Here is a 15,315-nt window from a genome sequence, read left to right as displayed (position 1 = left end):
CAACAATAACCCAATATAATATCACTAGTGGGGTGTGAGGAGGTTAATGTGTACGCAGACCTTACCCCTACCATGAGATAGAGAGACGGTTTTCAATAGACCCTCGGCATCCTTCCCTCCAAGAACTCCCACCTTACTCTTGGGATTACTCGAACTCACAACCTCTCGGTTGGAAGTGGAGGTTAAGATAGTAATAAATTTTTCATATGTTGTTTACAAAATTAACAAAAAGAAAAATAAATCCTGAATATAAAATACTAGAAAAAAATCAAGGAAAAAAAAAAGAACAAGAAAAATCCAAAAAATACAAGGAAAAACTGAAGAAAAAGCCAGCATGGCCGGTGCCTCCCTTTCACCTGTCTTTGCAAAAACTCTCTCTTCATCATCCTTAACCTCTCTCTCTCTCCCACAATTTTATACATTTTCTTCTTCTTCTTCTTCTTCTTCTCTGCCAAAAGAAAAAATTATTACAAAAATTTTCCAGCCAATCCCAAATCTCAAAAGCTACAAAGAAAACAGAAAAAAAGGGGAAAAAAGAGGAGGGGCCAAAATATACAATCTTGAAACCCCATTACTCCAATTATTCACTTCCTTTTTTCATATTTGGCCAGCTTTGCAATATACCCCCTTTTCTCTTTCTTTCATATTTGGCCAGCTTTACATACCCTTTTCGTTTTTCTTCTCTGCGGGAGGGAGAATTTTGTGCTTCATAGATCTCTCACTAGCAAAAAAGGTGCGATTTTTACAATCATTTTGAGGTTTTGATTTTTTGATCATATTTACCTCAGATCTTGATTTTGTGAATTGAATTGATATGTTTATTTTGACTTTATTGTAAAAGATCTGTTTTTTATTTAGTTTTCAGTTATATTTCAAATTTGATTAATTGGTATGCAGATATTTGTTTGATCTATGGGCGATTTTGGATGAACTCTTTGTTTAAATGTTTCAAATCGGTTCTGATTGTTTGATTTGAGTTTAGCTCTTTGTTTAAATTCATCAAAATGGATTCTGATTTTTTGATTAAAGTTGAGCTCTTTATTTAAATTTATCAATGGGTTCTGATTTTTTGATTATTGAGCTTTTTGTTTAAATTTGTCAAATGGGCACTTGAGAATTTGATTTTTTGTGGTTTAAGTTGAGCTCTTTGATTAAATTTGTCAAAATGAGTTCTTAATGATTTTGATTTTTTTGGTTAAATTTGTTGTCTTGTTGGTTGGTGCCTGAATTTTGGATCAGTATGTTTGATTATTGGGTACACTTACAATAGATCATTGGTTCTATAAGGTGTACATTATCTCCGAGGAATGTTAATTCCGATACTTACCATTAGTCTTATGTAGTTTAGAGATTTATATGTTAGTTGAAAGTGCAGAGAACGGTTAGTGTTAGAGTAACTCCTAGTATTATTTTTGACAAGTAAAGAACCCTGGTCCATTTTGTAGCAGCTGATCTGCTGGTGTTGCAGCGCTTCGCGAACGCGTAGGTAGTATCGCATTCACGTAGAGTACTATGGGGCAGTGGGATATTACCCTTCAGGTATCTGTATTAAAGGACAGATTGTTGAGTTTCTGAATGGAGCGAAATGGCTATTGTGGATTCATGTAGCTGACCCTAGCTCAATTTGGGATTGAGGCTTATTGTTGTTGCTTAGTTTGAGATATAATGCAGTTCATTTAAGAACCAGAAATGTCTGACGTAACGATGCATCTCTGCTTTCTTGATACTTTGACTCATTTTGAGCATAGAGGATGAAATGTGAATTGAGGATATTTGTTCTATAGCTTTCACTGCTTTCTCAATCTGTTGGAGTTTGATTGGGGTACTCGGAGAAAATATCAGTTGAAACCCTTTTCCAATCTTGTCGGCTCATGGCTGCTTACTTAATCGAGCTATCTATGATAACATGTCCAACTACTCTTCTGTCTGCTTTTGAAAGAAAAATTATTGGTTGTAGTTTTATCTTGTTAAGATTGGATTAAGTGACTGATATTGGCTTCTTGAATCTGCTGCAATTATATGCTTAATGTAAGTCTTTATGTTTTCTGGAGAAAGGGAGCTTGTCTAACATTTCACTTCATCTAACATGACCAAGGATATCATCTAAGAGAATTGCTTTGAAAGAACTATCCTTTATTGCATTTGCCATAACCGGTTTTAGAAAGATGACAAGATTTCATCGTCTTGAAGAATAAAATACTGCCTAGTCTTTAAAATTGAATGCCTCCTTAATTCGAATTAAGTTAGATTAACACTCTTTGTTGTTTAAAAGGGGATATCTCTCTTCTATTACACTGTTGTTTGCTTGATAGTGGATTTGGTGATTTAACCCTGCCCTATCTTGCTGCATCTTAGGGTGAGCTGATTCAAAAAATGCCACTTTAACCATCTCCATATTAGACGCTTATGATACTTAAGTGCTCAGAGATGGTGATAGAATTTACCGGTAGGATGATTTCTAGATTCTAAATAAGTTTTGCGGAAGGGAAGTTGGTAAAAGAAGCTGTATCGCACTTCAAATGTGATGAACTCTCTGTTGTAAAGATCGATTTGTTCTCATATATGTTCTTACGAAGATTCATTATGTTGTGCTACTGTGGATGTTAATGAATTTCCTAATTTTGTTGCATTTGTCAATATGTACTATATTCCATAAATACTGATGTTCTCATTTCCATTGTACAGTTGGTTTGCTCAGAATATTGAAATAGCTGAGGTTAGGACACTCGGCATTCTAGTTTCCTTTGTTGAAAGAAGTGTAACAAGAAGGAATTCGCACAATGTCTAGCTCTGCAAAAGCTTTGGATTCTGCATTTCAGGGTGCAGGTCAAAGAGTGTATCCTTATCTGAGTTTCGTATCATTGGTATTTCTTAAGTTCATTCTATTTGATGCATTATGTACAGGAAGCTGGAAGGTGTTTAGTTACTTCCTGACTGTTTGTGAGTGCTTGTAATTATATGTTAATTGTTTATGATGTAACTTGGTCTGTCAGAAAATTTTGAGGTTTAGATTTTAACTTAACTCTATTTAGAGGAACCGAAATTTGGAGAATTGAGGATTTCCAGCCAGTTCCTTTGCCAAAGTCCGATTATGGAAAATTTTACTCGGGTGATTCATACATCATCTTGCAGGTACATATTAATATATAAGTTTTTGGTTTATTTTATACTGAGCTATCTTTACAAAAATGTTTTATGCTTGTTGAATTCATTGATGGATAGTGATATTTATATAATCATAACCTGGAATACTTTCATTTTAAATTTCAGACAACTTCAGGAAAGGGAGGTGCTTACTTATATGATATACACTTCTGGCTTGGAAAGGATACTAGCCAGGTACAAGCTCAGTTTCATTATTCGTTCCATATCCAACTTATGTTGTTTTCCATTTTCTATAATTGGATGCTTTGTTAGGATGAAGCTGGAACTGCAGCTATCAAAACAGTGGAGCTTGATGCAGTTCTTGGAGGACGAGCAGTACAGCATCGGGAAATCCAAGGTCACGAATCTGACAAATTTTTGTCATACTTTAAACCATGTATTATACCTCTGGAAGGTGGTATTGCATCTGGATTCAAGAAGCCAGAGGAGGAAGAATTTGAAACAAGGCTGTATATTTGCAAGGGTAAAAGAGTTGTGAGGATGAAGCAGGTACATCTTCTTAACGACTTATGTGTGAGATCGTCAAATTGTGGTTGGATTTTGCTTATAACTGAGTTGAAAATGTTGTCAGGTCCCGTTCTCCCGGTCCTCTCTAAATCATGATGATGTGTTCATTCTGGATACTAAAGACAAGATATATCAGTTCAATGGTGCAAACTCCAATATCCAGGAAAGGGCCAAAGCATTAGAAGTTATTCAGTTTTTGAAGGAAAAATATCATGAGGGGTTGTGTGATGTTGCAATTGTTGGTACGTACAAGCCATGGAATATTAAAAGAGAAGCCCGTCTAGTCTTATATATTCCTACACTCCCTTTTATCCTAATTTACCTGTCGTTGTTTGAATCTGATTGTTGAAAAGGTTATCTGCTCCTTAATTCTGGATTTCTGGTCAATTTAGTTTCTACCCTTGCAACTAATACATTAAGCAGTTGGTAGCATTTCAAGGGTACTTTCATATGAAAAGTAACTGTCTAGTATCATTCTAAACTTTTAGTAATTTGACCATCAAAATCGAAGGACACTCATGTCAGGACAGATGGAGTAAGTAATATTGTTCATATAATGTTGAAAGTTTTCTCAAACGATAAAAAGGGAAAAGGGCCAAATATACCCCTCTACTTTGGTATATTGTTCACATCTACACTCCGTTATACTATCGGGACATATCTACCCTTACCGTTAACAAAACTTTTTAAAAATACCCCCCATCTAACGGAATCCACCAGATTAATAGAATAATCATTTAAAAAAAAAATCATTAACCCATAACCCGTTAAACCCATCATATAAAAATATGGAACCTAGATTTCTGAGACGTCTTAACACATTTTATTCATTTAGAGAGACCGAGAATAATGGTGGAAGTAGGATTAGTAAGAATTTATATTTTTCGTTATTAGTTGTTCATGATGGCGTTAGGATGTCATGTTATCACTTTTAGTTGTATTTTTTGTGGTTATAATATGGCATCCCTTTGTCTAATGCAATGCACACTTGATAGTTAGTTTGTATGTTGCTAACAACTGATATATTTGTTGTTTCCAATATTTGTGTTTGGTTAATGCGTGAAGTTAGTGTACTTAGGTTGTTAAGTTACTTTCCAACTTGTTGGTGTACTTTCTTTCATTCTTGATGATATTCTTAGACTCTAGCTTAGTGTTTTGGATAGCGCGCGGCGACAAATAGCGACGAGGGCCCGCTTCACTGAGGTGAGAGGCTTGCAGCGAAGCGCTCACCTTTTTGATGTGAAGCGACAATTTATACGAAAGCATAAAATATTATCTTTATATATATATAACTAAAAACTCAATAACAATAATATATTAATAAATATATCAATTCAAAAATTAAAAACTCAATAGATAGTCATAGTAGATTCATAAACTAAAGTCTAAAAGTCTAAAACAAGCAACATCTATTCTTCTTCAAGATTTTCAAATTTTAGAACTTCATGAATGTTAGCATTATATTGGCTATCATCTTCTTCATCAGCGGAGTCTTCATCAGAGCAAAAAAAAAATAGAGCCTAAAAAGAGACTCTACTGCCTCTGCTGCTGGTCGAAAAACAGACCAAAAAAAAAATAAGAGAAGAAGAAAGAGGAAGCGAAGAAAGAAAGAAAGAGCCCCTGCTCTGCCTCTGCTCCTGTCAAAAAACAGAGCACCAAAAATAAGACGAGAAGAAGAAAAAGGAAGAAAGAATGAAGGAGCTGATCACTGAAGAAAGAAGAAAGAAGAAAGAAGAAGAAAAAGAAAAAAAAGAAGAAGACAACAATGGTCGAAAACGAAGTGTCGAAGGAAAAGAGAAAAAGACTTCTGAAATAGAAGAAGAAGAAAGGAGAAGAAGAAGAAAAGAAAAGAAAGTAACATACCTGGGTTACTGTACTGATGTCTGATGATGGAGAAGATGAATCCCAAGCCCTAATTTTTGAAGTTGCTGAGAAACAGTCGCTAAAGGAGAAGAAGTGAAAACCCAAGCCCTAATTTTGTATTTTTCTCATTGTCGCTGCCTTTTCTTCTTCTTTTTCCAAATAACGTCGCTACGTAGCACCTCTCGCCTCGCAGCGCCTCTCGCTACACAGGCAGAGGCGCACGCTTTTTCTGAATCGCAACGCAAGATACCAAATTAGCGCTATTGCCTCGTGTCGCGTCGCCACACGCTATTAGCAACATAACGCTTGCTATTTACAACACTGCTCTAGCTTGATATTAAATTGAATCTTCTCTAATTATTTTCTAATTTTTGTTCCTTATAAGTTCAGTTGTTACTAAGAATTATGAGTATCGCATCCCATAGCTTGAAATCTAACTTTGATTCTTAAGGCGTGATTTGGCGATAATTACTCGTTGCTCAAATGCTTAAAGCAGAATAAGAAAATATGGTGCGTTAATACTCGTCAACAAAGGCTCATTTTTGGAGGAAGAAATACCTCGGTAGCTGCCTTAAGACTTCATAATTGCCAACCTAATAAGATGCTATAAACATTCACGTCATGGTGGAAAAAAATCATGGTGAATACTCGGCACAATTCTGCATGGTGGGAAAAACAAAGAGAAGCTAGAAGAAAAAAATTTGAAAAGGTAGAATATAATAAACATATAATAAGGATATTAAAAGAATCGTGACTCAATATATAAATGAATATATGATTGTCGGTATTTTTATGTCTTTCACGTCTTAAGTTCAACAAATGACTACGAAGGAGATGACTAATCTGTAAGGAAGAAGTGCAGTAAATAAAAAAGATTTAACGGGTTATTAATGGGTTTTAAAAAAATAGGTATTTTTTTAATTTGGTGGCTTTCCGTTAGGTGGAGGGTATTTTTAAAAAGTTTGGCTAACGGTAAGGGTAGATGTGACCCGATAGTATAACGGAGGGTAGATATGAACAACATACTAAAGTAGAGGGGTATATTTGGCCCTTTTCCCTAAAAATAAATATCATGCTTATACTTCAGGTGGAAAATTTCGAAAAGTAGAGTTCGCCATTGAATGCTGCCATGCTTTTATGTATATTATCAACCAAGATAAGGAACAAACATTTAAAATTAGTAAGCTAATGGGTAAATGATCTTTATTGTGATGTCAATACCATATTGGACAGAGTCAGTGTTTATGTTTATCCGCCATGTACGGCATCTAGTGCAGCATACCGCTCTTTCTTTACTTTGCTAAATTTTATGTGACATACCTATGGGCTTGACTACTCCATACCTTTTCCACTGTACATCTCAGATGATGGAAATTTGCAAGCTGAGTCTGATTCTGGTTCATTCTGGGTTTTGTTTGGTGGATTTGCTCCAATTAGCAAAAAGGTTGTTACTGAAGATGATATTGTCCCCGAGAAGACACCTCCTAAACTTTACAGGTATTGTGGCCTTCTTTTGTCTTATGTTTGTTATTAGGTTGAGGTTAGCGACTCAATTGTTACTTTTTAACTAATTCATGTTGACAACTTTGATTCCCTTTCTTCTTCTTTTTTTTTCCCATTTCTATGTCAATTGCAATGCCCTTATATTGCTACTTTCTCATCACTGGATTTTGTATATCAACATTTTGTTGATGTGGTGCTGAAGTTGATTGTCCCTCATTTTGCAGTATCAATGGTCAAGTTAGTCCTATGGATGGTGAACTTTCAAAGTCCAGCTTGGAAAACAACAAATGTTATCTTTTGGATTGCGGTGCTGAGGTATTTGTCTGGGTTGGTCGTGTAACTCAACTGGAGGAGAGGAAAGCTGCCATTCAAACAGCAGAGGTAGAATTGTTTAATCCACATGTTTCTTGTTTGATATGATTTCTTGTTTCTAAATGGCTCATAATATCCCCAGGAATATCTTGTCTCTCAAAATAGACCCAAGGCAACACGTGTAACCCGGGTTATTCAAGGTTATGAGCCACATTCTTTCAAGTCCAACTTTGACTCTTGGCCATCAGGATCCGCACCTGCGCCTGAAGAGGGGAGAGGAAAAGTAGCAGGTATATTTACTCTTAACTTGTGAAGAATTGTAATGTTGTTTGTCGTCAGTAGTTTTAAGAAGTTGTCGCGTCTTTACAGCTTTGCTGAAGCAACAAGGTGTCGGTGTCAAAGGTGCCAGCAAAAGTGCTCCTGTGATTGAGGAAGTACCTCCATTGCTTGAAGGGGGTGGAAAAGTAGAGGTTCGATCAGCACCCTTCTTTCCATTTCGTCAACAATGTTTGTGCTGATTTACCAGCTTGTTTAACTGAATATTAGGTTTGGCGCATCAATGGTAGTGCAAAGACACCCGTCCCAAAAGAAGATATTGGTAAATTCTACAGTGGAGATTGCTATATAGTTCTCTACAACTACCACTCTCATGATAGAAGAGAAGATTATTATCTATGCTGGTGGATTGGAAAGGATAGTATTGAGGTAATGCGGATTGTCACTGCAAATCAAGGGTGCATGCATCTTTTTTTCCCATAAATTTTGTTTGAATAATTAACTTGATATGCCATGCCTCAGAGAATTATAGTTTTCATTGTCTTAACTTGTTTGTGAGCTACATTGTGAAAATGGTGAAAAAAAGGAAATGTAACCATAAATTGTAATGGTTTACACCTAAGACTTCAATTGTTTAAATGATTCTCATATGTATGTACTTTCTTGTGAACTATTCTTCAATTAGGCCAGTATGGAGATTTTTATAAAAGAAAGTCTTACTGATAAAACATGATTTATTACATTAGAGTGAGGTAGATGCTATGATGCTCTGACTCTCCAAAAAGGCTGCCTTGCCGTGTTGGGTCCTCCAAAAATGCACCACTTTTGGAGGATCCAACACGCACTTGGTAGCAACTTTGAAAAGCCCGAGCAGCATGGGGCAGATGTGATCTTTATAAGAGATGAAGTGATTTAAAGTGAGGTGTGTAGTGTGTTATAGGAATGTCAATTCAAGGATTAAGTACTATAGTGCAATAATACTATCTGGCTTAGTTTGAAATGTTTGGAGGTTCTGATCTTCTCCACCAGGGAAGGGGCCAAATTAAATGTGAAGGGTCTAAAAAAACCAGCCTTGTGCTTTCATCTAGTACCCTTTCTTAGCTTGTGTTTCGTCTTTCTGCTTTGTTGGAGATATGTAATGAGTCTGAATGCTCGTTATCCAATTTCGTTACGTGATGAATTCATGTGCTTTGATACAGGAGGACCAAAGCATGGCTGCTCGATTGGCCAGTACAATGTGCAATTCTTTTAAAGGAAGACCTGTGCTGGTATTACTCGTCACATATTGGTTCTCTCTCTCAAAAAGTCGGTGAGGTTTTAATTTGACATTTAACATTGTCCAGGGTCGGGTGTTTCAAGGGAAAGAACCTCCACAATTTGTTGCAATCTTCCAGCCCATGCTGGTCCTTAAGGTACGGTACCTCTTCATACAGCGTAATTCAGGCTGTTGTTGCTGCAGAACTTGATTTTACATTACATCTTCAATAACCCTGATGAATTTCTGTTTTCCTCAGGGTGGTTTGAGCTCTGGCTACAAAAATTATATTGCTGATAAAGGCTTGAATGATGAAACCTATGCTGCTGATTCAGTTGCACTTATTCGGTTATCTGGAACTTCTGTGCATAATAACAAAGCGGTTCAAGTTGATGCTGTAATCTTACGGACCTTCAACCTTTTTTTTTGGCTACTAAAGTTGCAGATAATTATTTTAGAATTCTAAGCAGAAAATATCCTTTGCTCCTATGGTATATGTTCTCCTATCTGCGTTCTTGTTGGTCTTACTTCATACCGTTCTTTTAATTGTCGCAAACCACATTGTCAACCTGTTTTTAGCAGTGTTATCAAAGGCGCGCTTAAAGCGCGTTTAAGCCCTGAAGCGAGGCTCAAAACATGTTGAGCGCTTCGTCTCGCTTAGCGGGCGCTTCAGTGTTGTCATCAAGGCCCTAAGGCATACTTTTCCTTGCCAATGAGCGTAATCTTGAAGAGGCGACACTAAACAATTGATATTTCACTTTATCGTAAATTTTCTTTAATTTTTTTGTCCATATATTTGGTATTCATGCTTATAGATGTTAATCTTGGACTACACATATATTTGTAGCTTTTCTCCATTAGCGCCTTTCTTCATAAAAACCCATGCTTTTTTTGTGCTTTGCGCTTAAGGCCCCAATAGACTTTAGAGCTTTTTTGCGCTTTTCGCCTTTGATGACACTTGTTTTTTGATAGAGAGTAGCTACTCTCCAGGTTGATAGAATCTTTTTTTCGAGTGCGAACGCCTCCCTCTAGTGAAACTTATACCTCTATTCTATTGCTGGCTCAGTGTGGGCTTTCTACTACCTTATATGGTGATATGGTCGTCTGCTTTTGTCAAACGTGTTCTTTGCATGCGTTATAGTTGCAGCGATCAAGTTTGGGGGAAGGAAAGCTGAGTGCTAGTATGCTCCTTTTCTGGAAATAGTTCTATAATATATTCTTATGATAAATTATTAAGATTTCTTATGGTCTGCTTAGATACCTGGATAAAGCTCAGCATGTTTTTAATCAACTGTGCTTCAATCCCAAACTAGTTGAGATCTGGTATGAACTCTCAGTGACCGCTCCGCTGTATATCCTGTCTTCAACATACCGTACAATCCCAGTTATAATCTTCTTTGTTTTGGTGTTCATAGTTCTAATAGTTTAATTTTGCTGTTAGTACTTACTTTCTTACTTGTGTTCTAGTATTATTATTACAAGAGGGTACGAGCTAGTTGCTTGTTTTGATTTGCTTTGGTGTTGAGGGGCAGATCTAGGAAGATAATAGTCCTAATTAAGCTCGAGTAATTTTCAACTCTACCTGAAATACTACTGTTGAAAAAGCTCAAAGTTATACTTGTTTGCTGTGATTATATTTAGTACTTTCTCTCTCTCTTTGTTATATGCATACCTGTGTATTTTTTTCAGTTATGATATCATTGAATTATACTCCCAATACATTGCTTTTGGTGTCGAGAGCTCATTACTTCTAATTCAGGAGACTTGACTGGTTTAATCGATGACTGTAATCTGTGATTAGTTAATGTTGCAATTCTCATCTCATTACTGAAAATTGTGAACTTATGAAATTAAATTTTTCTACCAGGATTATTTATTGTTTTCTTTTCGTGTCTAAACTCTGTCAGGTGCCAGCTTCGCTGAACTCTAATGAGTGTTTTCTTCTGCAATCTGGCTCTTCAATATTCAGTTGGCACGGTAACCAGAGTACTTACGAGCAGCAGCAATTAGCAGCTAAGGTTGCAGAATTCTTGAAGGTGAGAAGGGCCCAGTCTTTTAAGTACTCTTTGAGAAAGTGCTCATAATTTCACTTTGAAATTCCAAGGATTTCACTTTGAAATATCCAAAGACTAGGAGGGGAATTTAAATTTCTATTCTCAAGCAGATTCCACTTGAGTTTATGAGAGTTACCCTAGATATATAATTAATAATGAAAATAAAATATATCCATATCTACAGCGAGTGAGACAGTGAGTGAGTTTTTTCATGCTAAAAGTTGTTATCTGGCAATTCTCACTATTCGAGCTAGCATGGAAGGTGACAATCTACTCCAATTGGAAAAATATTAACACATTTTATCCTGTTTCGTCCTAGTGTGTGCTACACAGGACTAATTGAGTTAATTTTCTGTGCAACTTCAGCCAGGAGCGACAGTGAAACACACTAAAGAGGGAACAGAGAGCTCAGCTTTCTGGTTTGCTGTTGGAGGAAAACAAAGTTATACCAGCAAGAAAGTGGCTACAGAAGTCTCCCGGGATCCCCACTTGTTTGCTTATTCATTTAATAAAGGTGTATCCATTATCCTATAATTCATTTTATTTTGTATTTGCAATAAGGATATCTTTCAGCTGCTAACTATTTTTTTTCCAATGATTTCCATGTTATCGCGTTGATATCCAGGAAAATTTGAGGTATGTCCTATAGTATTAATTTAAAATCTCTCAGTTTTATGTTCAGCTCCCTATCTTTTCTAATTTATTCTCTACTCACTTGTTAGGTTGAAGAAATCTACAACTTCTCTCAAGATGATTTATTAACTGAGGACGTCTTACTGCTCGATACACATGCTGAAGTGTTTGTTTGGATTGGTCAGTCAGCAGACTCCAAAGAAAAGCAGAGCGCTTTTGACGTTGGACAGGTAATTTGCTAGGTTATCATACGCATTTATTGTTATGTAAGCGTGTCTTCTAATTTACATTTTAATCCATTAATATGATTACAGAAATACGTAGAGATGGCTGCATCTTTGGAAGGATTATCACCAAATGTTCCACTCTATAAAGTAACAGAAGGAAATGAGCCTTGCTTCTTTACAACATTTTTCTCATGGGATCCTGCGAAAGCTAGTGTACGTGACTAAACTTCTTGTCAATGTTGATTTGGAACTCATAAACCCTATGTTGATGTCATAGAAGCATTAGTCATCCTTTATTGGTTTTTCCATATAATTTTGGAGAGGAGGAACTGGAGAGATGGTGCAAGAGCTAATACTAATTGCTACAGATTAACTATGACAAGCACCGATAAATATTATCGGCTGAACTCAATAACCATTTTGATAAACAACTTCTTCTTATGCTGAAAACCATTCAGCTTCCATAAACCAAAATCATGGACTTATTATAAACCGTCTTGTACAAGATATTAAATGATCTGTGTTAAAAAAGGGTTTCTGTCGATAGCTTTGTAATAGGGGTTAAACAAACATGTTGAAGCTTCTTCTTTCTCACTGCTGAAGACAAAGTTACTTTACTTGAGGGTGAATTTCTACATGGGTATTTTAACTGCAATTCTGGTACTCCACGATATCTGTAGTTGTAACATATTGATCTTATCAGTTATCTCAGAGTGTTTTTTCCCACCTCTAAGGAATAATATGATCTTTATTCTGCACTAAACTACCTACCTATTTAACCAGGCCCATGGAAACTCGTTCCAGAAGAAGGTTATGCTACTCTTTGGTGTTGGTCATGCTTCAGAGGTAATTACTAGATTTCATCGAAGCAAGAATCTATATATGCTCAATTTATTTTGTACTTGCAAATGTTTTTCCATTTCTGTCATCTCAAGACATCTGAAATCCGTGAATCGCATAGTTGATAATTCCTTTCAGAGACCAATCTAGCATGTGCAACATTGTACGTTTTCCTATCTAAGCTGGCCATACTAGAAGTGTAATGAAGAAAATCTTTTCGGTTGGCGCTCCCTGGCCCCAAGTTTCATATCTCTGTCTGGGTTTACATTAGGATCATATTAGAAAAGAAAAACAAGAAGAAAGTGATATAACAACAGAATTTGGAATAGGAGAAGGAACCATAATTGCAAATAAAAATGACATTCGGCTATTAAAATATTTCAGATTTAAAGGAAGGTTTTCTGAAAGAATGCACAGAAGTAAAGTAATCAGTGTCCTCATGGTTATTGATTGTGAAGACTTAAGGGTTGATTTTTGTCATTATCAACCAAACATCGAATGTGAAAAATCTCCGATGTTCAAAAATTTTCGAAGGTGCTTAATGGCCTGCTCTATATTTCAGAACCAGCAAAGATCAAATGGGTCAGGTGGGCCAACCCAAAGGGCGTCAGCCTTAGCTGCTTTGAACTCTGCTTTCAGCTCCCCATCTCCTCCAAAATCTAGTTCTGCAACAAGGCCTGCTGGAACAAGTTCGGCTTCACAAAGAGCAGCTGCCATTGCTGCGTTATCTGGTGTTCTTACAGCTGAAAAAAAGCAGTCATCTGAGGGCGGTTCTCCTGTCCGATCAAACAGAAGCTCACCTGTCCGGTCAAGCAGAAGCTCTCCTGTCCGATCAGCAGACTCTGGCCCTACTGGTATAAAAATGTTTTTTGCTCTTCCTCTTGCTATTAGCTCTCAGTGCATTCTCCATTTTGTGTCTTGCGAATCTCTTCTATTATTGTATCAAGATATATTATGCTGACTTCAAAATCATTTTCTCCTTTATTCTCATGCTTTTAGTTCATACGTTTTAAGTACATGTGCATGCAATTATCTCGGTATACATGCATGCATAAATTATGTTGATGGTTCTATTTTATGCATGCATTATGTGCGTTTATTGTTCTTAAAGTGTTACAATAGCAAATTTTGTCAGTTAATGTCATTGAGGGAAACGTTGGCTCTATGGAAAATTGAATCATTTACTTTAAATTAACCTTTAAGTTTAGTTGTAGGAGTAGTTTGACATACCTCGATGCTTACTTTTCCGCCATAGCAGAAAATGATCTTTCTACTGCTGAGGTCCAAGATTCTGAAAAAGCTTCAGAACCTAAGGAGATAGTTGAGCCCGCAGAGTCTAATGGGTCAGAACCAAAGCCAGAAGCAGAGCAGGACGAGGGTGGAAATGAAAGTGGTCAGGCTATTTTTAGTTATGAACAGCTGAAGGCTAAATCTGACAACCCTGTCACTGGGATTGACTTTAAGCGGAGAGAGGTTTGCAACTCAAATACTGTTGACATTCCTATATTTGGATGAAACTCGATTCCTTCTCATGTTTCTTATGGTGTTCTTTCAGGCTTATCTTTCGGATGAGGAATTTGAGTCTGTACTTGGTATGAAAAAAGAAGCATTCTATAAGTTGCCTAAATGGAAGCAAGATATGCACAAAAGAAAGGTTGATCTCTTCTAGAATCTGCATTGGAAACCAAATGGCGTCCCACGCTACCATCTCCATCTTGCAACTCTCAACATTTGTGACATGTTTCTCACCAGAGCAACCTACTTTTATAGGTACATATTGCCTGGATTGTGTATGTAGCATTTTTTTTTCCCGTCTGCTTCTCTCAATGACCATAGCTCGTGATAGTTTTATTTTTACGATTATGTGATGCCTGCTTGAAGTTTGGTTTTTGGTTGAAAGTCAGCAGCCAGATTGATTCTTTGATTTGATCAGTGTATTCGAGTTTGTGTTCATTGAAGTGTCGTCTCTTTCTAGTTATGTATTTGTTAATTAAAGGGTGTATACATTATATGTTGTAACCGATACAAAAGCAGTACAACATTTGGGGTTTGCCATCAAGAGACCTATTTGGTTATGTTATTCTTCGTTTTTCAATACCAGTGGTATCCAGGCCAGCTTGCATACAACTCGACTATTCTATCGGGTACCTGCTTTGGTTATTTTATTCTTCGTTTTTTTATATTACCGGTGGTATCCAGGCCAACTTGCATGCAACTCGACTATTCCACGAGTACATGTTTTGGTTATGTTATTCTTTTTAAGGCTTTGTTCACACATTGGCTATTGAGATTTCAATCACACGTATTTGAGTTTTTGGGTGCTAAACAAATGAACATTGGATCAAGAGTTTACTCTATTGGTGGTTTGCATTTCATTCTTGGATCTTTGTTTAGCAACTTTTTTCATGTTAAATTAGCTTAGAAAGATTTAAAATGAAAATTTATACATTTACATTTATATAATAATGATGATAATGGTATTGATTGTATTTTGATCTAAGCTTAGCTTTATAGTTAATTGAGATATTGATTAGTATTATTTTCTGTTTTTTTTTCGATTTCAATCAATCTTTATAAAACAGTTTTGTATAAACCATCATTTATTTTGTGAAAATAGCACGGGACCGGTAATTAAAAAATAGTTAAACGTTTGTAAAGTCATTGAAAAATAGCTACTATT

The 15,315-nt window shown here is 36.3% G+C and overlaps 1 protein-coding gene across 1 annotated transcript; it reads left to right on the top strand.

Moving 5' to 3' along the window:
• The first annotated feature begins 274 nt into the window (after nucleotides 1–274).
• On the top strand, nucleotides 275–14,762 carry LOC107784667 (villin-3). The gene is made up of 22 exons (XM_075246442.1): nucleotides 275–733; nucleotides 2,686–2,836; nucleotides 3,033–3,132; nucleotides 3,271–3,339; nucleotides 3,418–3,654; nucleotides 3,737–3,914; nucleotides 6,900–7,032; nucleotides 7,263–7,419; nucleotides 7,493–7,640; nucleotides 7,720–7,820; nucleotides 7,897–8,055; nucleotides 8,826–8,894; nucleotides 8,970–9,038; nucleotides 9,141–9,278; nucleotides 10,789–10,917; nucleotides 11,302–11,451; nucleotides 11,658–11,798; nucleotides 11,883–12,008; nucleotides 12,579–12,641; nucleotides 13,198–13,489; nucleotides 13,894–14,108; nucleotides 14,191–14,762. Exons 2-22 carry the CDS (start codon nucleotides 2,781–2,783, stop codon nucleotides 14,302–14,304), a joined length of 2,844 nt encoding a protein of 947 aa, XP_075102543.1. The 5' UTR covers nucleotides 275–733; nucleotides 2,686–2,780; the 3' UTR covers nucleotides 14,305–14,762.
• Nucleotides 14,763–15,315: the final 553 nt, after the last annotated feature.

The sequence above is a fragment of the Nicotiana tabacum genome, chromosome 23 (genome assembly GCF_000715075.1).
Source record: "Nicotiana tabacum cultivar K326 chromosome 23, ASM71507v2, whole genome shotgun sequence".
Lineage (NCBI taxonomy): Eukaryota > Viridiplantae > Streptophyta > Magnoliopsida > Solanales > Solanaceae > Nicotiana > Nicotiana tabacum.
Note: the sequence above shows the minus strand (reverse complement) of the source record. Positions and strands in the feature narration are given on the sequence as shown.

Bases quoted from the DNA above. Each gene is read 5' to 3' on its own strand.
- LOC107784667 (XM_075246442.1), top strand. From the start codon at position 2,781: ATGTCTAGCTCTGCAAAAGCTTTGGATTCTGCATTTCAGGGTGCAGGT. The intron at 8,056-8,825 runs GTAATGCGGATT...GCTTTGATACAG, and splicing joins TTGGAAAGGATAGTATTGAG to GAGGACCAAAGCATGGCTGC. The intron at 8,895-8,969 runs GTATTACTCGTC...AACATTGTCCAG, and splicing joins TTAAAGGAAGACCTGTGCTG to GGTCGGGTGTTTCAAGGGAA.